Raw genomic sequence first — 22,465 nt, 5'->3', positions numbered from 1 at the left:
AAAAGGATAATTCACATTTAAGTAAATAATGCATTCAAGACAGTTTCTGCCTTTTTTAAAATTAAAAGCTCTGTTACAATTACAGATAATTTTGGCTCAGCATGTCTTGTCAGTAAAGCTATTTTTACAAATGGAATTTGATATGCAGAAAATCAGACTTCAGATTGGCAATTAGGTTTTTCAAAACACAAACTATGTTTGTATGGTGAGCTTGAAGTTCTGAGTATTCAATGATTACTTCAGGAAGGATAGACGTTAGCTTGCAGTAGGAAGGAAGTGGGGAACAGAGAAAATTGCATCCTTTTATTGTATGTCAGCACAGAGGAACCACACCAGAGGAATAAATGAACCAGTACAGATACAGCAGAACATTTGTTCTCCTCCCTTCTTCCAACCAATAACTAATGGATAGAAATTTGATAGCAGAATGTAATTTCTCTTATAGCAAAAGAGAAAACATTCAGTGACTTTGTAAATTCCTTCTCAAAACCTGTCAAGGAAGGAGGAGAATGGTATCTCTCGAGATAAATCCTGAAAGCACTGGAAATATTTGGGTGATGCAGTCTGTCTTCTTTAGATGGGCAAAAAGATGTTATGGCTATGCCCCGGTTTAGATGAATCATGGAGTTGACCTTTAGCAGAAAAGTATGGTATGATTCTGAGCCCTAACTTACTGAAGTGGAGAGAGTTCTCAAGCTTGTCTGAGCTATGAAGAACAAAACTTTGATAGAAAGGAGTCATACTTCCTAGAAAGGAGTCAGAATTGATTTGAATGATAGTCTGTGAGAGTATTCAGCACTAGGTTGAAGTCTCCAAGTGTTCCATTTTCTGTTATCAGGTGTCTCAGTTGCGCAATGACCATGAAGAAGCTAGAGCTGTCTAGATGTACACGGGGAGGTACAGGGTTTATATAAACTCTGAATTCTCCAACAGCCACTGTTTAAACATTCCAACAAATTATTCTCATAAGCAGGCATCCATTTCCAGGTTCAGCCTTTCTTTTAGTTACTTCAGGATAGCCAGTATGACTACCATGGATTTGGTTGTTTCTGATGTCACACCAGACTGAGAATGTTTTCTATATTTTCATATACATATTAAAGTAGACCAATTTTTTCACTACAAAAGGGTAGATTTCACCTTGTCTGAGAGGTACTTTTCATAGGCATGCCACAAGATTGAAGTAAGAAGGATCCTCATTCATGTGCAATAGGCTCTTGGATCAAAAGCTAGCCCCATCTTGATAGACTGGCATTTGTAGCCAGGTTAACCATTGATAGGGTGTAAGAGGCATTCTTTCAATAGACTCCTGTTGCAGTGCCATTCTGATCAGCAGCAAGTTGATAGCTGAAACAGTTTCTTGAAGTCCTTTCACTCTAGTTTTCACTGCAGTGAAAAAAGCGCTGCAATGGCCTCAAGTGGAAGTAGACCCAGAAGACTACTGCTATACTTGCCACAGAGCCTAGAATTTGTACATAATCCTACATTCAGACCAGTGATAAGTAAAGCAGTGGCTGTGTTTGATATTGTTGCTTTTCCTCATCTGTCCTGCATCAGGTAGATGCTGCCTGCTACTTTACTGAATTAGTCTTCTAGGTACATGCGCTTCTGCAGTGGAACCAATGAAAAATTAGCTATATATCTCTAGGAACATGCCCACCTGGGAAAAGGCTTACTTTATCTGAATTTCAGTTTTGGCGCTCAAACAAAAATCTGCTGCTGCTAGGACAGCCATCACTTTTGAGAATGTTCTGGGTGCTATGCATACCAAATGAGGTATTGTTTCAGTATTGTGAATTAACGGATGTCAGAACTGGGATGTGTATCAATATTAGAGAGACCCAGTGAATACTCAAGTATACTGCCTGAATAATCAATTTAAATAGCTCCATCTTGAAAGCCAGGACTGAACACACAACTCTATTTTTGAAGGCCGTGAAGCAGATGGTGTGTATTCCCTATCCACTATGATCCTCTGGTAACTGGGATGATGGGTTATTTATAAGATGGTTGAGAGTATCCTGAACCCCTTGATGCTTAAAGAGCTCCAGATTGAACTAAGATTCTGCTGTAGGGTTTGGAAAACAATTCTATCTAGAAAGGATGCTATGTAGTCCAGAACTCAGCAATTCAAGGCTATGTTGACCCATGCAGTGAAGAAGAAATGGAGGCATCCTCTTTTTGTTTACAAATAGATAGGTGTGCCTATAGGTAGGTGCTCTGGTCTCTCAAGGCCTTTCTTATCGATTATTGTCTCAGCCAGGAAGGAGGATATCTAGGCTCTGTAAACTTGCCTTTAGATGACTGGAATAAAGAACGTCTTCTACGTCATCTAGCCTGCATTATTCCTGAATTCCATTTGCCTGCAAAGGACTTCTCCTTTTTGAAGAATAACTTCAAAAATTACCGTAAATCCTTAAAAGGGGGTTATTACTGAAGGACTTGTCAATGTTACTTCAGTGAGGTATGGTTAATATGGTGTATTATAGGTTCGGTACCTTTGCAGCCTGACATCTCAAGAACACTGGGCCAAATTAATTCTTGTTCACATCCCTTAATATCACTTTGGCAGTATAAATACACTTTAAAATGGATGCAAACATCATTTACACCTGCTTTACAACTATTTCACATTGCTAGACCAGTGTACATGAGAATCAGGTGCATTGTGTAGATTGGAGAAGAAAATGAAGGCAACACTGACTGAAGTCATGCAGTTTCCCAGCAGCAGGTGATGTGGAGGATTCTTGTATCACTGATGAGCCAAAACCACAGCCAAATGAACCACATGCTTGTACTGATGACTAAGATTAGATCAGGGTTAGGGTGGCTGCTGTTACATGCCATGATTTATAGCTACTGAGGGCTAAGAATATGAAGCACATCAGGAAGGACAGGCCTCTTGTAGAGGGCATGTGGACTTACTATAATTCAGCAGGCAGAGGCAAAATGTTGGGTTTTTGGTGTTTTTTCTAGAAACCATCATTCATGAATAAACAAAAATAATCCAGGAGGACCAAGGGAAGAATATAATGATGCTCTTAGTTCTCCTTAGGAACAAATATTTTGAGTGTGTGTGCAGGTTTACAAATGTCTTAATTCTACTATAGCATGATACTGATTTTTGATGCTTTTTCATTCTTCCTTCTCTTGGCAACACTTAACTTCTCACATTCTTAGTGGCATTTTCTCAAAAAATGTCACCAGCATAAAATAAAAGTGCAATGTTGGTACAAACTGGCCACAATGTTCTTGTTAGTTGTGAATATTGCCTACTAGGGACCATATTCAAGAAACAAAACCATAATTTAGCTGTTGCACTTTGGAAGTCTCAGCAAGGCTGAGCATCTTCCAAAGCACTCATCATTTTCACAAGGAATTCAGTTCATATTTCTTTGTGCTTTTACTTTACACTACTCTCTCTCTGCAGTCAGAAAACCCTTTTGTTTTTTTACATAGCCATCAAAGCGAGTACTGACAGGAGAGGTTGAGTTTTTATGAGAAAATTATTCAGCAGCACTTCTTTTTGATGTAGTCCTCTTCTCCCACCTACTACAGAGACATTACAAACCATAGTGTTAATGGCTTAATCTACCAGAAAGCAAGATGACAATATATTTGTGAAGAGGGGCCTATGACAAATAAAATTGTCAATTACTTCTTAGTCATACTTCCCTTCTTCCCATATCCTATCTTGGACACAGTAGGATGGTCAGTGAATGTAATAAGAAATACCCAGGGAAGAAGGGCTTATATTATTTTGCCACTTAAGGAATTTAAGACCTAAGGAAGTATCCCAAGATGCAGTGAAAACAAGTTAGTATAGTAATGCCATATAAACTTGTGAGGGGGGAAAAATAAATTGCTGCCTTGCACACTTCAAATATGAATGACTAAGCCCTTACTGCCCAGAAAGTGGAGACTCCTCTGGAGAAGTGGCATGACTGACTGAGCTGCTACTGAAATAAATTCTCTGGCCCATTGTGGCAGCTTTGCCCTTGTGAACGTAACTGTGTGGCTCAAACTCTTGTGAAAGAGGTACATAACATTTCAGAACACATGTAAACATCTAACATCCAACATGTCCTGGGAGAAAACCAGATTAACACAATGGGTGGAAAAACAGTGAGCTAACTGATATGAAATTCCGTATTTACCATTGGGATGAAGTCTGGTGGAAGATCAAAAACTATCTTCTTGGGGGAGGAGGGAGAAACCTGAAGCAGAGGGGAGAAAAACTGAGTTCTCTCATTATTGATCTACTCATTTAGCAGAAGTGTTAGCAACTAAAAATACTACATTAGAAGACAGCAATTTCAAGGTGTTCTCAAACTCAAAGCATAGCCCTGTTCACACCTGTGAAACAAAGGACTAACCCTAGTGAAGGCTAAAATGATGACTAAAAGGTCTTTGCAAGAATAAAAAAAAATTCCAGCCAGAATCCCGCTCTCTTATGGTTGCATGATTGCAGAGATGGGAAAGCAAAGATTTTAAGGCTGGTCTTGAACATTTTAGAAGAAAAGCCAAAACATTCAGCAAGGGAAATTAAGGAGTCACCACTGAGGACAGCTAGTCTATTGCAAGATACCTTAAATTGCGGCAAATGCTTGTGAAAACTTGAAGGATGAGATTCCTCTCCCATGGAGTCAACTGCCTGGAGCTGATCCAATCTGTCAGAGTTGCTCATTCCCTGTAGGTACTGAAAACATGGTAATGAGGGAAGTATAAATAGAATGAAACCTGGAGGGATACAAAGCAGGACTTCTCCCAGGAGCTTAGTTAAGAACCTCCAAAAAGAAACTTCTAGTACTGCCCTGCTGCCTAGTTGTTGCATTGTGTGACGGGGTGTAGCAGCCCCGCACTGGTTCTGCAAGTGTTAATTCTTCTCTTTGGGCTGAGGAGGCCCCACCCCCTCACCTCTGCTGGGCATGCTCCAGCTGCAACCAGGCTATAAAAGGAAACAGCTCAGCTCAGTCTGGGCTGACTGCTGTGGAGGAAGGAGGTGTGCTGCATGCTCCTTTGGAAAGTCTGCCTGCACTCCGGATGTGGAGGCCAGCCAGACGGTGATGACCCAGGACCCCCAGGCTTGGGAAACCACAGAGTGAGGAGAAACTGAGAACTCTGAGATGGCAAGCCCCAGAGAAACAGGTAGGAAGTGACCCCGGGAAACTCTGCGGGGAGTTGGTTGTATAACTGGAGACTAGCTTGGCATGTTTTGGCAGGATCCCTGCCAAGCTGGTGACGGGTACCCCTGCTAGCAACAGGGCCCTGGGTTGGGACTGAAAACAATCACAATTGGTTTTAATTTAAAACTCACTTCACTATATGGAATAACTGACATTAAGGGCCAGATTGTAACTTAAGTACTATCATTAATGATTTGGAGGATGGCGTGGATTGCACCCTCAGCAAGTTTGTAGATACGCTGGAGGGTAGGGATAGGATACAGAGGGACCGAGACAAATTAGAGGATTGGGCCAAAAGAAATCTGATAAGGTTCAACAAGGACAAGTGCAGAGTCCTGCACTTAGGACCACTGTTCCCTCTAAGCTGCGCGCACACAGATCCTAAACCCTGTGCACACGGCGAAACCATGCGCACAAAAATTTGCACAGAAGCAAAACAATTTGCACACAAGAAATTTTTTGTGCAGACGGCCTGTCAAAAATTAGAGGGAACATTGCTTAGGACGGAAGAATCCCATGCACTGCTACAGATTAGGGACCGAATGGCTAGGCAGCAGTTCTGCAGAAAAGGACGTAGGGGTTACAGTGGATGAGAAGCTGGATATGAGTCAACAGTGTGCCCTTGGTGCCAAGAAGGCCAATAAGTAGGGGCATTGCCATCTGACTGAGGGACGTGATCATTCCCCTGTATTTATTTGACATTGGAGAGGCCTCATCTGGAGTACTGTGTCCAGTTTTGGGCCCCACACTACAAGAAGGATGTGGAAAAATTGGAAAGAGTCCAGAGGAGGGCAACAAAAATGATTAGGGGGCTGGAGCACATGACTTATGAGGAGAGGCTGAGGGAACTGGGATTGTTTAGTCTGCAGAAGAGAAGAATGAGGGAGGATTTGATAGCTGCTTTCAACTACCTGAAGGGGGGTTCCAAAGAGGATGGATCTAGACTGTTCTCAGTGGTATCAGATGATAGAACAAGGAGTAATGGTCTCAAGTTGCAGTGGGGGAGGTTTAGGTTGGATGTTAGGAAAAAGCTTTTTCACTAGGAGGGTGGTGAAGCACTGGAATGTGTTACCTAGGGAGGTGGTGGAATCTCCTTCCTTAGAGGTTTTCAAGGTCAGGCTTGACAAAGCCCTGGCTGGGATGATTTAGTTGGGGATTGGTCCTGGTTTGAGCAGGGGGTTGGACTAGATGACCTCCTGAGGTCCCTTCCAACCCTGATATTCTATGATTCTATAATCTCACTTTATTTGGTGTTCACATGACCATATTGCAGAGGAAGCAATGAGTCATCATGGTTGAAAAACCCAAAACAGAATTTTTATTCCAGAAATAAACCACGCTGGTGGTTTTTTTTTTTCTTTTTTTTTTTTTAGTGAGGGTGGGTAAGAGTTTTCCATTTTTTCTGGGATTTTTCTGAAACATTTACACAAACATTACATACTGTGACAGAGTGCTGGGAAAAGGGTTGCTGTTTCAGCCCTCTGTCATGCCAGCTCCCATTTAGGGGGATAGATTAGAGCTGGCTGGAGATAACCTGGCCATAATTGGGGAAGCAGAGACAGCTGCTGCCTAATTAGCCTTGGGCTGTATAAAAGCCTCAGGAGAAGGAAGCTGAGGAAGAGCAGAAAGAAAGGGAAAAGGCGGGGAGTGGAAGCTGGGAGGTAGCTCTTCCCTCCCTCCCGCCTGCAGATGGTGAAAGGCCAACTGTACATGGTGAAACGGTGGTGGGAACAAGCCTGTGAATAATCTGCACCTGTGGTTACTAACCCCAGAGTCTCTGAGTGACTTCGTGGACCTAGCAGAGACAGGAGCCAACGGGGGTCCTGCCGCAGTCTGCTACACATACATATTTGAAATTTTTTTACACTGGAAATATGGTCTCTCTACCTTTACTCAGGGTATATAGACTTTAATTATCCTGAAAAGTGATAGAAAAGAAAAGTGATAAGGAAAACAAAGTTCTTATTAAGCCTACTAAAAATCAATAAAGTTACAGAACCGTCTAGAAACCTTGAGAGGAAGGGGAATGGGTAGCCACCAGTAATGGGAGAGGATGATGTAGTTAGTTGGCAGAATCAATTGTCCTTAGATGCTAAAGAGAGGGAATGGGTGAAGCTGTGAACTGTGTAGAGACTGGATTATCTGGAATCTAAACACTTTTGGAAGATTAATAGGGCATGATAATGGGGCTCCATACAAAGCTGGCTTCCTCATCTTACCTTTCAAAGTGGTGAATTCACTGATTTGTTCTTTCTTGTTATACCTAGTAAAAGTGAAAGTTGCTGCTGACTACTCCAAACTGGAGTGAACACATTACCTAACATCAGCATACAAATATATCTGATTCAAGGTCCTAAAGATGAAGGACAGGGTAAGCAACAAGAAAAGAAGGGAGCAAAGTAAAGAAAAATTTTTTAAAAAAATAAAATAGCAAAAATGTACTCATCTCAAAAAGTGCAGAGAACTGGGTTCTTTGGATTTTTAATGACTATATGTGCCATTGAATGAAACTTTGTTTACTGAAGTGCAAGAGCAAAAAATTGATGAATTTGACGATCCCGTAAGTAAGATGTTTGATACCATTGTTGTTGCTGGAATGCATTCATGATAATAATTTAAAACCCTGTCCCTAGTCGTCTTGCAGTTCTTCAACATCTACTTTGTGTCTCTGACATATAAAAATGGCAAAAAATGAAATACTGATTGTGCCATTAGAAAAAATGAAAGGGAAAGATTTGAACTTGAAAAGAAAAGTTGCAATTTTCTTTACTGGTAACAGCATAAAACTCTGTTATAAAATTAGCAGTTTAAGGAAATGATTTAAGTATTTGCCCTTGATATGCTCTTTGAGATAGCAGATGGCAAATTAGAATCTACGAGATGCTGCAGATGAAGAAACAGAGGAAAAACCCAACATTAACCAATCATCTTAAATTGAATGTCAAACAAAAGAAATTACTTAATAAAGGCTACAAGCAGTCTCATAGGGAAAAATGCATTCCTACTTAATGGTATTGCTTCTTTATATGAAAAGGATATTGCATCTAAATTGGTCAAAATGCCATCCAAGAATATAGAGATTATTATAAGGAGATCTTGTGATTTGCTCAGTCAGTGAAAGTGATATGGAAAACTTAAAAGAACTGCTTAGGTATTATCGTTAACTTTTAAGATATGGATATTCAGAACACAATTTAAACCTCATGAACCAAGAAGTAATACTTAACACAGGCTTAAAGCACACACTGAAACAGTTCAAAAATTCTTCTGCACCACAATGAGGTTTCTGGTTGGCTGACTGAAAAAAGAGGATTGATACCTCAGTTTGCCAATGCTTTTTGGTGAAACTCTTAGAAATGTCTCCACATCTGCAACCAACTACTATAAATACATTGAGATTTGCATTGAGCCCAAAGAGGGCTTTGTTCAAAACACAGTTTGCATTTTACACAAGGGATTCTACAGAGACACACTAAAACCTTATCAGAGCAACCAAAGGAGCTTTTGGGGGGACTTGACTGATTACAGGCTGATCACCCTACTCCTGCAGTCTCAGTGAAAATCCAGCTTCATTAACAACCAAGAACTAGACTAACACAGGGACAAAACTTAGGGATAACTTAGGGAAGCAATGGAGCTTTTGATGACTGATTCTAAATATATATATGGAGCAGGGCTGGCCTTATCATGAGGTGAACTGAGGAGGCTGCCTCAGGTGCCAGACTGTGGGGGCGGGGGGAGGTGACACTAGGACCCAGAGTGTAGAAAATTGTGTCTGCTGGTGGTGCGTATATCATCTCTCTGATCTAGATGCACAGAGATGGTAGAGTGCTGTGCTGGAGGAAGGAGGGCACAACAGACATAACAGGCAGGCAGGAGAAAAGGTGAGAAGGAATAACAGAAAGCAGCAGGAGCTGCAGGGAGAGAGAGGAGGAGGAGCCTCTTATGTACCTCTCTAGAACCCCCAGGAGCCTGGACTGATTAACACCAGCTTCTCAGGGAGCTTCCTGTTTCCTGTTGCTTCCCTGAACCCACTTGAGGAGAACAGGCAGTCAACTGAAGTAGTAGGAGCCAGTTAGGACCCTAAGACGCTGATATCTTCCCTCACTCAGGCCCTGCTATCAGTCTGCTTATCTGTCCCCTTCAGCTGAGTGTTGAGAGCCACTACAGCTGGCACAGAACAGCAGTCATGAGTGAAAGAAGAAAACACCCCTCTGGGGCAGCATTCAGAAAAAGAAAGAAAAGCTTCCTTTGCTTTCTATCTAAGCAGGAAGGAGCTCTCCTGAGATACATAGACACACATGTTCACGGTGAGCCTTCCAGCCCCAGTGAGGATGTGAGGGGTGAGGAAATGCCTGATACTCCAGTTAGTCAGAGTGCAGGTGACCTGGCAGCTACTGCAGCATCCATATCTCCATCTCAAATGGATGTAACCGTGCACATTCCTGAAGAAAAGTGTAGATCAGAGAAGAGTGTGGTGGAGGAGCAAGAAACAGCTACTGCTGAGTTTAGTTCCTTAAGTCTAGATGATCCAGGACTGTGGACCCACTTGAGCAGTATCCTGAGGGACTTCCTTGTACTGCATGGGCCACAGCAAGTGAAAAACTTCATGTTCCCCAAAGACAATGAAAATAGAAGTGTCCATCCAACACATTACTGGCGTGAAATCCCCAATGGTGACAAAGTGGAGAGGCCATGGCTTATGTACTCAAAAACCCAGAATGCTGCGTACTGTTTTTGTTGCAAACTCTTTCAGTCTAATGTTCCAGCCACATTGGGTTCTACAGGAACAAAGGACTGGAAAAATCTGGCTAGAAATCTGGCATGCCATGAGAAGGCAGCAAATCACTAGAGAGCATTCCATAGGTGGAAAGAGCTTGAGGTGAGACTAAGGTTAAAGGGCACCATAGATGATCAGCATCAAGAGAAGATTACATCAGAGTCTCTTTACTGGCAAAATGTTCTGAAAAGGCTCATTGCCATTGTGAGTGCTTGCAACCCAAAACCTAGCACTGCGTGGCACTTCAAATCAGCTGTATGTGCCAAACAATGGAAACTTCCTTAAAATTGTGGTGCTGATGGCTGAGTTTGATGCTCTACTCCAGGAGCATCTAAGAAGAGTCACCACCTAAGAAATGTACACACACCACTACCTTGGAAAAACAATTCAAAATGAGATCATACAGTTACTGGCAACAAAAGTCAAACAGAAGATTGTGGCAGATCTGAAGTCAGCAAGATATTCCTCTGTTAGTCAGGACTGCACACCTGACATCAGCCATACGGAACAAATGACTTGAATGGTGCATTTTGTAACAACAATAGAACCTAGTGAAAATGTCCCAGCAATGGTGACTGTCAGAGCATTTTCTAGAATTTATTGACATTGATGATACTACAGGAGTTGGTATGACAAATGTGCTTCTTAAAAAGCTGGAAGACATGACAATTGCGATAGCTGACATGAGAGGTCAGGGCTATGATAATGGTGCCAACATGAGAGGAAAGAACAGAGGAGTGCAGACACGGATCCGAGAGTTAAACCCTCAAGCTTTTTTTGTCCCATGCAGTTCTTAATCATTGAACTTGGTGGTCAGTGATGCAGCATCAGCTTCTAGTGAGGCTGCTGAATTTTTTAATGTAATTCAAAGCATCTATGCATTTTTCTCTGCATCAACTCATCAATGGCAAATTTTGAAGCAACATCTGGGAACATCCTCTCTGACACTGAAACCACTGAGTGCCACACGATGGGAAAGTCATAGGCTTTATCGCCTCCACTCGAAACACCAAATTGGGAAGATGGATGATGCCATAGTTGCCATTATGGAGGATAATGCTATGACAGGAACTGTTTGTGGGAGAACAGTGGCAGAGGGAAATGGAATCACCAGAAACATACATAACTTCAAATTTCTGTGTGGCTTAGTGTTGTGGTATGACATACTGTTTGAAATGTTGTAAGCAAGAGATGCCAAGGTGTTGACCTTGACATAGCTGGAGAAATGGAACAACTGGACAAAGCAAAGTCATACCTAGTCTTACCAGTGTGACAAAGTTCCTCCTCTGCCTTGGTGGGTCCTGCGCTTATTGGAGGATTTGCTCGTCTCAGAGGTTCACAGCAGCCCTCAATTTGGCCACTTTTGTGGCTCAAATCTGCCGTTCACTCCGTTAGCCTCATCGCTGGCCAGCATGGGGAAAAGGAGGAACAATCCCCGCAGTCTCTGCTGATCCACCTAGTGGATCGGGGAACAGGTCTGAGACCTTCCCCTCTGGTGGAACCCACAGTCCAGGTCAACTCCTCTGGTATCAAGTAGGGAGTTGGGGGATGGAGGGAACCGAGGCCCGCCCTCTACTCTGGGTTCCAGCCCACGGCCCTGTGGATTGCAGCTGTCTACAGTGGCTCCTGTAACAGCTGTGTGACAGCTACAACTCCCTGGGCTACTTCCCCATGGCCTCCTCCTAACACTTTCTTTATTCTCACCACAGGACCTTCCTCCTGATGTCTGATAATGCTTGTACTTCTCAGTTTTCTGGTAGTATGCCTTCTCACTCTCAGCTTCTTGCCCCTCTTGCTCCCAGCTCCTTGCACGCACACCACAAACTGAAGTGAGCTCCTTTTTAAACCCAGGTGCCCTCATTAGCCTGCTTGTCTTAATTGATTCTACCAGCTTCTTGATTGGCTGCAGGTGTTCTAATCAGCCTGTCTGCCTTAATTGTTTCCAGAAAGTTCCTGATTGTTCTGGAACCGTCCCTGTTACCTTACCCAGGGAAAAGGGACCTACTTAACCTGGGGCTAATATATCTGCCTTCTATCACTCTCCTGTAGCCATCTGGCCCCACCATGTCACACCGGTCAGATGAGGGATTTCAAAACATTCTGAAGAGTGCACAGAAGTTGGCAGAGGAACTTCACACTGAAGCTATTTTCCCACCCATTCAAGAATACAAGAGTCAGACATTTTGATTACAAAGCACGGGATAATCCCATAAGAGACTCTAAACAATTCAAAGTTGAATTCTTTACCAGGTGCTAGATTGTGCAATACAGTCAGTTGAATGTTTCATGCAGCTCAAGGAACACAGCAGTATATTTGGAATGTTGTATAATATTCCAAAACTCCTCACTGAAAAAGACCTACACCAGCAATGCAGGGCACTAGAGACAGTGCTGACACATGATGACATGCACGATATTGATGCAAGTGATTTAGGTGAGGAACTGAAAGCCCTTTCAAGGTACATTTCAGCAGGATCAACTCCTGTTCTGGAATATATGTGCACAAATAAGATGACGGCCCTCTTTCCAAATGCTTTTGTTGCTCTGCACGTACTACTAACACTTCCTGTAACAGTTGCCAGTGGAGAACGCAGCTTCTCCAATCTGAAGTTAATAAAAACACATCTACGCTCCACAATGACGTAGGAGAGGCTGGTCGGCCTTGCAACCATCTCAGTAGAGCATGAGCTGGCCCACACTGTGGACCTTCAGGAAGCAATTCAAATCTTTGCAAGCAAGAAGGCACTGAAAGCACCACTTCGATTATTCAAACAGATAAAAATGCCAGTGTTTACTATGCAGACAAGAAAAGTTACATTTGCTGTTCAGGCGTTTGAAAGTTAAGTGTTACTTAAAATTTTTGAACAAGGCATTTTAAGTTGTTAGTTCTCCTTTATTGGGGTAGGTAGCAGAGCAGTACCATGAGAGGAGTAGAACAGGAAGAAGGCAGAATTGCGACCTTTCAAAGTTTTGGCCCAAGAGAGGAGGCATGGGGGTGTCATTTGAGCCCCCTACCTCAGGTGCCAAAATGTTGTGGGCTGGCCTTGATGTGGGTCTATAGTTAGTGCTGCATTAGAGGCATATTTTCAGAAAATGTGGGAGAAACTGCAAAAACTGAGAAACTTAATTTTTAAAATATGTATTTTGATTTTTAAAATGTCTGACCATATGCTATACATGCATATACAATTTACAGAATTTTTCAAAATAAATTTTTCCTTACCCACCTAACCAACCAAGACTATCAACATCCCTACCCCATAATCCTAACATACCTTTCATAACCCATCACTTCTGAGTCTGCACAAATATTAATCCAGCATAGTTGCTACTATAATTGCTGAAGCTTGGCTCTTGACTGAGAGGGTCACATGATCTTTTGCTAAACAGCAGATTCAGTAAAGAGTTACTGAGGCTGTGGTACATAGGATAAAAATACACTTTTAATGGGTATAATAAGATAGACTGGAGTTTGTAGTTCATAAAGAAATCTATTGCCCCATACCCTTGGGGAAACAGTTTTCTATGTTAAATCACAACTCCCGTCAACATGTTATTGTATAATTATGTGGATTGTGAGTTGCTTTCTGCTAAGTCTTCTCTTTTTTACACTACAATCCCTGTATGTGTGTTTATAATTCTCCATAATCTAAAGTGAACTTCAAAAACAGGAATATGAAATGATACATATGTTAAACACTTGCAGATTAAAATAAACAGATTCTAACAAATCAATTGCATGTTACAGATTAGAATTTATAGTTAACCCCATTACCTGGGTGAGTCAAGAGCTCTCACATCAGCTCCAGCGAAATTTGCATGCATGTTGCATGATTAGAAATCCAGGCTCCAAAAGGAAAAAATAATGAAAATAGTAGAGACACCAAGAAACATGAGTATTCCCTAAGGAAGAGGAAAGAACCATATACTCGATTATATTTGGTAGCTATCCGTTTCTTGAAAATTTAGCAGGATTCAAAAGATGACTGGACATTTATATGGATAACAAGAATAACGTGAATTTTTACAGTAAGGAATAAAAAAAAAAAAACCCCAAGAGCTTTGTATGGGAAATAAAAGATCAAGCTTTTAAACCAACCTTTAAATATTGGGGATTAAGAAGATTTCCCTGTGGGCAAATTATTCCCAAACTGTCTATTGCTGGGTTTTCTTGAATCTTCCTCTGAAGCAGCTTGTACTGGCTACTGCTGGAAGTACAATACTGGAATAATTGAACCAGTGGTCTGATCTGGCACAGCAACTCCTATGTTTTAGGAGGTGCTCAGTGATTTAGCCTGTCTTGAAAATACACGTGAGTTTCTGATAAGAAATGACAATTAAACATGGGCTAAATTAAGTTCACAAAGTGGTGGTCCTTGTTTGGTGGGGACTTATTCCAACCAACTTCATATGGAAAATCCTCAGTCTCACCATGTGCTTTGCATTTCCCTCTAGCTTCCTTGTATAACCCCTTATCTCATGAAGACTGTCTAATAGTGTGGATTCTGTTTCAGAGTTGGCACACTGTGCTCCTTCCCTTTGCCATATATTGCTTTAACTACTTCAGTTTCATTGGGAGTCTCTTTATAGTATAATGAATATTGTTTAGACCTCTGATTGGCTTCCCGTGTGTGTGTGTATACATTTCTGCTTCACAATCTTTTGAAAAGGCACGAACTCTGAGTATAGGGCCCACAGTTTCCCTCTCCTGGCTTGTGCATTCCTCCTCCTGTCCTGGGTATTCCTATTTAATACCCTTCCAGGCTGTATTTTAATGAGACCATTCTGTAAGTGACAATTTATTTTGGAAAGCAAATGCAAGAAACAAAATCAAGCAAAGATGAAGGTTTCACTGAATCTTTTTTTTAAGAGCAATGAACTGCTTAGTGAATTCCACCACATGCTGCCACCAAAATTCTATTATAGTCAAGGCGTGCAGTTCATAAAATTGTCAAAAACGTTAAATGGAGACAGCTCCCTGGGTGACTACAGGTTAATCTAAATTGCTGACAGAAAAGAAATGAGATTGCAGATGTCTGCCAATTCATTTTTCTTGCTATCATTTTAGCAAGCAGAATAATCTCTAAGGTCATGATCAATTAGACGAGAAGGAATGTTACTGTTTGTCATTTGCTACAAGTCTATTAACATGTTGGTATCACGTACATGAAAAAGAGAATTTTGGGATATAAACAACACTAGCTGAACACAAATGGAGAACTCTCCAGCTGAAAGTAATCATGATCATTACTGGTCTTGCAACTAGTTCATTTCCTTAGCTTCCAATTTACAGTCTTGAAGGTCTGATATAAAATCCATATAAATGGAGTTCACCTGAATCAATTAAATCAGCATGGAATAATCTGCAAGAATTGAATAATAATCCCAAAAGGTTGGCATTAAAACTTTCTTTCTAGTCAATTTAGAGTTGTTTTCAAATATCAGGCAGCAAGTATCCAAGATAAAGCAAAACAAGTTGGCTTGAAAGTGTTTTAAATTCATCAGTATTATATTGGGGCAAAGAGCTGCCCCAGCCCAGGCTATAGATATGCACACATCCTTTGGGTGAAAGTACTCTATTAGTTTAATCCTGTTGTTCAGTGGCAGGGTTATCTGTACTATTCAGGGAACGAATAGAGAATTTCAAAGGTTTAACATTCTCAGACTCATGATCAATATTGCAATAGATAACAGACAAGTGCTTTCATATGTGTAATATGTTTCACTGTTGGCAAATAGGAGCTACAGCAATGGTTCAATACAGGAGCCGCAAAATTATACAAGACCTTGCGTAATCTATTGCTGGCCCCACCCTGTAATTTGTGTAACAATACATGTAGGAATGTACAACACTATTTTTCTTTCATTTGTCATTTTCAACAGCGTAATCTTGCATGCGATCCTACCTTCACCAGCAGAAGGGAACTATCAATCAGATTATACATCTGAACACTAGGAGGTAAGCAAGGCATTGTACTTACTTTTGGTGTTGGGCAGGACGCAGTGGAGAGACGAGAGGTGGCCTGGGCACGAGGAGATTCTGAAGGGGTAGTGCTGAGGGAAGCTGTGTCTCGTGGGAGCACCTGAACACCACGAGAAATGATGGAGTCTGGAATCTGAACAGGACGAGAGATGCAGTTAACAGTCCAAAATATATCGTACTTAAAAATGACTCAGAATCTTACATCTGAATCCAAAACTGCTTACAATACCCCATCTCTCTCTGCCCAGCCTTCTTCAGAATTCTGTTCTGGTAGCAAGAATGCCACCTTTGGTAATTCCAAAACAATCCATCAGCAAATATAAGGTCAGATTCTAACCGCAGACGCACAGAACATACCACAATTTGTCTTGAAAAATTCACGACTGCATTCAGATACACCACAATATAAACAACCAATTCAATGTGGGAGGGGACTAAAAGGGTCAGGGGATTGGCAACAACATATGGAACTTTTTGCCTCTAAGACTAAGGTTCAAATCCAACATAAGCCAATAACGACCAAAAGATTACCACCACACAATAGTTCTTTCATGGCCTGTCTAAAAGGAGTTAGACTCCCAATCCAGTTCCTAGTGGACTGGTGTCCGAATCACAAGACCAATACCACACATAGCATTAATTGATCCCTCTGACAATCTAAGAACAGAGGTCAAGAACTGAATACATTTTCCTTTTTATTCCATGTAGTGAAGTTGTTATTCTAAAAAAAAATTAAGTGAATTTGGTGCTGATGAAGGGTGCTGCATTTATAGCTCTGGAACCTGAAGTCTTATATTTATCCAGAGAGAAAGACAGAGCAAGGGCAGCAGCACAACCACCGTTATCTTTACCAACCCACTGCTATGTCTTGGTCTTTTGTTTTCCATACGTCATTTGTTTTCAAATGTCTGGCCTGCCATTTTTTAACTGCAATTTAAGAGCCAGATCCTTAGCTGGTGTAAATCAGTGTACTTCCTTTGAAATAAATGGAACTATGCTCATTTATACCAGTTTACGAGCAAACCTAACTATTTAATTGTGTATGCTGGGTTATGAAAGTAAATCTAGCCTTTAGTTTTCTTTCTAGCTCTTTTGCTCAGTTTTCTGTCCAATCCCAAGGAAAAGAGGAAACACGGTGGATTTAAGAAACAGATTTTCTTGCTTCTAAAATATTAAGTTTCAGAAAGCTTCTATCTTCCTATCACTGTAATACTTATATACAACCAACCAGAGATACAAAATTGTCTATTATAATTGGACTGCCAGTTCAAATTATTCATTCACTTTTTCATGTTTTTATAATCTTGTAAGACCTAAAACATGACTTTTGAGTTCCAGAAGTCAGAGAAGTGAGTTCTAAGGGCTGTGAGGGCTGGTTCTACAATATATTTTTTTTCCCCTATACTGTGTAATGTTTTCCATACAGCTGTCTTCAAAGTCACACTCCATTATTTTAATCTCCTACTTTTTCTGAGATAGCCTGGCTATTTGGCCAAGTTGTCCTTAATTAGTGGTATTTACTCCCCAATCACAACTGACTGTATGGCGTAGAGTTGATCATGAAATACCAGCTCCAATACATTAGAGCTTTAAAATAATATTTTTTTGCATTTCTCTCCTCAATGAGAGTTTCACAGTCTAATAGATCAATACAGTACCCTGTTTTCAATTTCCAATGACTAGCCAAAGGCCAACATGAAACATGTTTCGGTAGTGGGCACAAGTGAGAACAAGGGGCAAAGCCAGAAGTCAGGTGCTGTGAAAGAGGTGGGCTTGTCAGGGTGCTGCAATCTGGATCCTACTCAGGCATCTTTTTAATGAGCTTCTGGCTACTAGGGGCTGCAGGGTAACCAACTAATACACCCTTCACAGCATTTCTTGACATAAAGGGCATCTGAATTTGGAGAAGTGGAAGCAGAGCAGGGATAGGCCAGGGGAAGAAGCAGGTAGACTGGGGACAACAAGTGGCCTGGCCAGGGTATTCTTACTGTCCTGGTGATTTTTGCACCTGAAATGGAATATAAGGGCCACTGAAATTGGGGCGCAATTTGGGTAGCCTTGATGCCTGTCCTAGCCTGAACAATGGACCTTAATAGGGGAGGCATAAGCTGCCTCCCCGCTTAGTCCCTGTGCTGGCACATACCCCACAGCAGGAATGAATTTAGCCCTGGATGTCTGATAACTATAAAGCTTCCCTTCCCACTCCCACCCTCCACTGCTGGAAAGTAGAAGGATCTTTCTTCTCTTCAGGCTCACCATGTTCTTGACAATCTTCTTGACTATCACAAGGGTATGGAGTTCTTCATGAATGTGTTCCTCCTCACCTTTCCTGCCTTCTGCACAGGAATAGTTTTCTCCTACTCTACCCTTCCACCAGCCACTTTGCGGCTGCAAGGATGAGTTGTTTATGGATCTCTACTATTCTCCTCCTTTCCCAGTATCCTGGGTGTTAGGTATATGAGTTTGTGTGTTTGAACTCATAGTCCCCCAGCTGTCCCCATTTGTATGCTCTAATGATTAGCTTGAGTGCCGTTTTTTCTGTTGCTCGCAACTTTCCCAGTCAGCAGGGTGACATGGAGATAATTCTGGCCCGTTTCACTGCTGAACACAGGATTATGAATTGGTGACATGGACATTCTGCTGGCACTTGAGGAAGCTATAGGCAGCTAAAGACGCATTGGAACCCTCTGTCTGTAGATTGAGAGAGACATTAATGCATCTGCTCACATTCAGAAGATCATTGTCACAGCCCATATGGCAAGAAACCTAACTAAAATACCAAATAAAACAGATTCTCTGAAAATAGATGTCTGAGGACCCACTGGTCAGGGGAAGCTTTTCCACTGCCAAAAATGAAGTAGTGGGTTTTTCAAACCCTGAGTCAGGATAAGGGCTAGTGGGCCCAGGAACTACCTTTCATTATCCTAAACTTTTTCTTAAGACCTTGTGTCTATAACACACGCTTTTTGGAAATACATTTTATTCTTAATTAAAAATCAGATGGTCATAAATGTGCACATAGTACATACAGCAACCATATGGACATTAAGGTGATAAGTAACAGTCAGCATGGATTTGTCAAACAAATCATCTCAAATCAACCCCAGAGCTTTCTTTGACAGGGTAACAAGCCTTGTGGTTAGGGGGGAAGTGGTAGACGTGGTATATCTTGACTTTACTAAAAGCTTTTGATACTGTCTCGTATGACCTTCTCATAGACAAACTAGGGAAATGCAACCTAGATGGAGCTACTACAAGGTGAGTGCAAAACTGGTTGGAAAACCATTCCCAGAGAGTTATCAGTGGTTCACAATCATGCTGGAAAGGCATAATGAGTGGGGTCCCACAGGGATCAGTTCTGGGTCCAGTTCCGTTCAGTATCTGTGTTAATGAGTTGGATAATGGCATAGAGAGTACACTTAAAAAGTGAGTGGACAATACCACGCTGGGAGGGGTTGCAAGTGCTTTGGAGGATACGATTAAAATTCAAAATGATCTGGACAAACTGGAAAAATGGTTGAAGTAAATAGGATGAAATTCAATAAGAACAAATGCAAAGTACTCCACTTAGGAAGAAACAATCAGTTGCACACATAAAAAATGGGAAATGACCGCCTAGGGAAGGAGTACTGCAGAAAGAGATCTGGGGGTCATAGTGGACTACAAGCTAAGTATGAATCAATAGTGTAATACTGTTGCAAAAAAAGCAAACATAACTCTGGGATGTATTAGCAGGAGTATTATAAGCAAGACACGAGAAGTAATTCTTCCGCTCTACTCCACACTGATTGGGCCTCAACTGGAGTATTGTGTCCACTGCTGGGTGCCACATTTCAGGAAAGATGTGGAAAATTGTAGAAAGCCCAGAGAAGAGCAACAAAAACAATTAAAGGTCTAGAAAACATGACCTATGATGGTAGATTGGAAAAATTGGGTTTGTTTAGTCTGGAAAAGAGAAGACAGAGGGGACGTGATAACCATTTTCAAGTACATAAAAGGTTGTTACAAGGAGGAGGTAGAAAAATTGTTGTTGTTAACCTCTGAAGATAGGACAAGAAGCAATGGGCTTAAACTGCAGCAAGGGAGGTTTAGGAAACCTATGGAAATGAATGGAAAACAAAGAAGTATTACATTGATGACTCAGAATCAAATGAAATATTAACACACACATCCCAATTCCCAAAACTTCAACGTTTCTCAAGTAGATATTTAAGAATTTTCAGTTGGAACCATTGGCAACATGAAAACATTCGTCACAGAAATTACAGCAGAAGTTATACCAATTCCATAATGAAGGGCCCAATCATGCAAACTTTATTCAAATAAGTAATCCTTACTCACAAGTGTAGTTTACAAAAGTCATGCCCCATGAAGGCTTTCAGGGTCAGGCCCTAAAATTACAACTATCTTTTCTTTATAATCCCACTTGTGACCCTTCTATCACTAATCTTATCAAAACAAAATCTCTCCACATGAAATTTCTGATGTGTGAACTCTTGCCAAAGGAGAATTTGGGGGAAAGTTTGAGATTAATTAAGCAAGATATTTGTGAAATATGAGAGTTTGAAAAATAAAGGTATTCCAGTTTTACATACGGAATATAAAGGGAAGATGTAAATTAGCAGCTACTAAAGCCATACATTTTTAAAATCAGTAAGTTTGGATAATTTGCATCCAAGAGTTTTAAAAGAGCTGGCTTCTGAGAGCACTGATTTTCAATAAGTCTTGGAACACTGGGGAAGTCCCAAAATACTGGAAAAAAGCTAATGTGCCAATTTTCAAAAATGGTAAATGAGATGACCCAAGTCGTTATAGTCCTATCAGCCTGACATTGATCCCAGACAAGATAATGGAACAGCTGGTACGGGATTTGATTAATAAGGAATTAAAGGAGGGTAACATAATTAATGTCAATCAACATGGGTTTATAGAAAACAGATCTTGTCAAACTAACGATATCTTGTTTTGCTGTGATTCCAAATTTGGCTGATATAGGTAGAAGTGTTGATGTAATATACTTAGACTTCTGTAAGACATTTGACTTGGTACCACATGACATTTTGATTAAAACACTAGAAAGTAGGGCTGTCGATTAATTGCAGTTAACTCACGCGATTAACTAAAAAAAATTAACTGCGATTAAAAAAATTAATCGTGATTAATCGCACTGTTAAACAATAGACTATCAATTGAAATTTATAAAATATTTTTGGATGTTTTTCTACATTTTAAAATATATTGATTTCCATTACAACACAGAATACAAAGTGTACAGTGCTCACTTTATATTATTTTTTATTACAAATATTTGCACTTTAGAAATGATAAAAGAAATAGTATTTTTCAATTCCCCCCATACAAGTACTGTAGTGCAATCTCTTTATTGTGAAAGTGTAACTTACAAATATAGATGTTTTTTGTTACATAACTGCACTCAAAAACAAAACCATGTAAAACTAGAGCCTACAAGTCGATTCAGCGCTACTTCTTGTTCAGCCTATTGCTAAGACAAACAAGTTTGTTTACATTCACGGGAGATACTGCTGACTGCTTCTTCTTTACAATGTCACCTGAAAGTGAGAACAGGCGTTCGCATGGCACTTCTGTAGCCGGTGTTGCAAGGTATTTACATGCCAGATATGCTAAACATTCATTTGTCCCTTGATGCTTCGGCCACCATTTCCAGAGGACATGCTTCCATGCTGATGATGCTCATTAAAATAATGCATTAATTAAATCTGTGACTGAACTTGGGGGAGAACTGTATGTCTCCTGTTCTGTTTTACCCACATTCTGCCATATATTTCATGTTATAGCAGTCTCGGATGATGACCCACCACATGTTCGTTTTAAGAACACTTTCACAGCAGATTTGACAAAACACAAAGAAGGTACCAATGTGAGATTTCTAAGGATAGATACAGCACTCGACCCAAGGTTTAAGAATCTCAACAGTGCCATGCAAGTGCCTGTTCTCACTTTCAGGTGACATTGTAAACAAGACATGGCAGCATTATCTCTTGCAAATTGTAACCAAACTTGTTTGTCTGACCGATTGGCTGAAGTAGGACTGAGTGGACTTGTAGGTTCTAAAGTTTTATGTTATTTTATTTTTGAATGCAGTTTTTTTTGTACATAATTCTACATTTGTAAGTTCAACTTTCATGATAAAGAGATTGCACTACAGTACTTGTATTAGGTGAATTGAAATATACTATTTCTTTTTGTTTTTTACAGTGCAAATATTTGTAATTAAAAATAAAGTGCGCACTGTACACTTTGTATTCTGTGTTGTAATTGAAATAAATATTTGAAAATTTAGAAAACATCCAAAAATATTTAAATAAATGGTATTCTATTATTAACAGTGCGATTAATCACGCTTAATTTTTTTAATCACAATTAATTTTTTAAATTTCTTGGCAGCTCTAGTATAAATTGTTTGGTATTCATTTAAATATTGATATATAGGGTATAAGTGTGTGGTTTTTACAGGGTCTTTGTTTTAAATTCTCC

General features: G+C 40.5%; 1 protein-coding gene and 1 long non-coding RNA gene across 29 annotated transcripts in view; one reads left to right on the top strand and one right to left on the bottom strand.

Annotated features, from left to right (window-relative positions):
* Positions 1-22,465, bottom strand: part of GPHN (gephyrin) — a 603,244-nt gene that overhangs the window by 176,947 nt on the left and 403,832 nt on the right. For 17 of the 27 annotated variants that reach the window (XM_037900254.2, XM_037900255.2, XM_043549878.1 and 14 more), the window contains one exon: positions 15,948-16,082. In XM_037900254.2, the coding sequence (XP_037756182.1) occupies positions 15,948-16,082 (135 nt within the window). Of the gene's footprint in view, positions 1-4,157; positions 4,218-4,588; positions 4,700-15,947; positions 16,083-22,465 lie in introns of all 27 variants that reach the window. The other 10 variants (XM_043549863.1, XM_043549866.1, XM_043549870.1 and 7 more) reach the window with 1 other exon arrangement.
* The window catches only part of LOC122466415, a 33,025-nt gene continuing 15,540 nt past the window's right edge, over positions 4,981-22,465 (top strand). The window contains exons 1-2 of one of the 2 annotated variants that reach the window (XR_006291863.1): positions 4,981-5,148; positions 15,850-15,925. This is a non-coding gene — a long non-coding RNA (uncharacterized LOC122466415). Of the gene's footprint in view, positions 5,149-7,451; positions 7,558-15,849; positions 15,926-22,465 lie in introns of those variants that run through there. The other variant, XR_006291862.1, reaches the window with a different exon arrangement.

This window comes from Chelonia mydas, chromosome 6 (genome assembly GCF_015237465.2).
Source record: "Chelonia mydas isolate rCheMyd1 chromosome 6, rCheMyd1.pri.v2, whole genome shotgun sequence".
NCBI lineage: Eukaryota > Metazoa > Chordata > Testudines > Cheloniidae > Chelonia > Chelonia mydas.
This window is presented reverse-complemented; position numbering and strand designations above follow the sequence as displayed.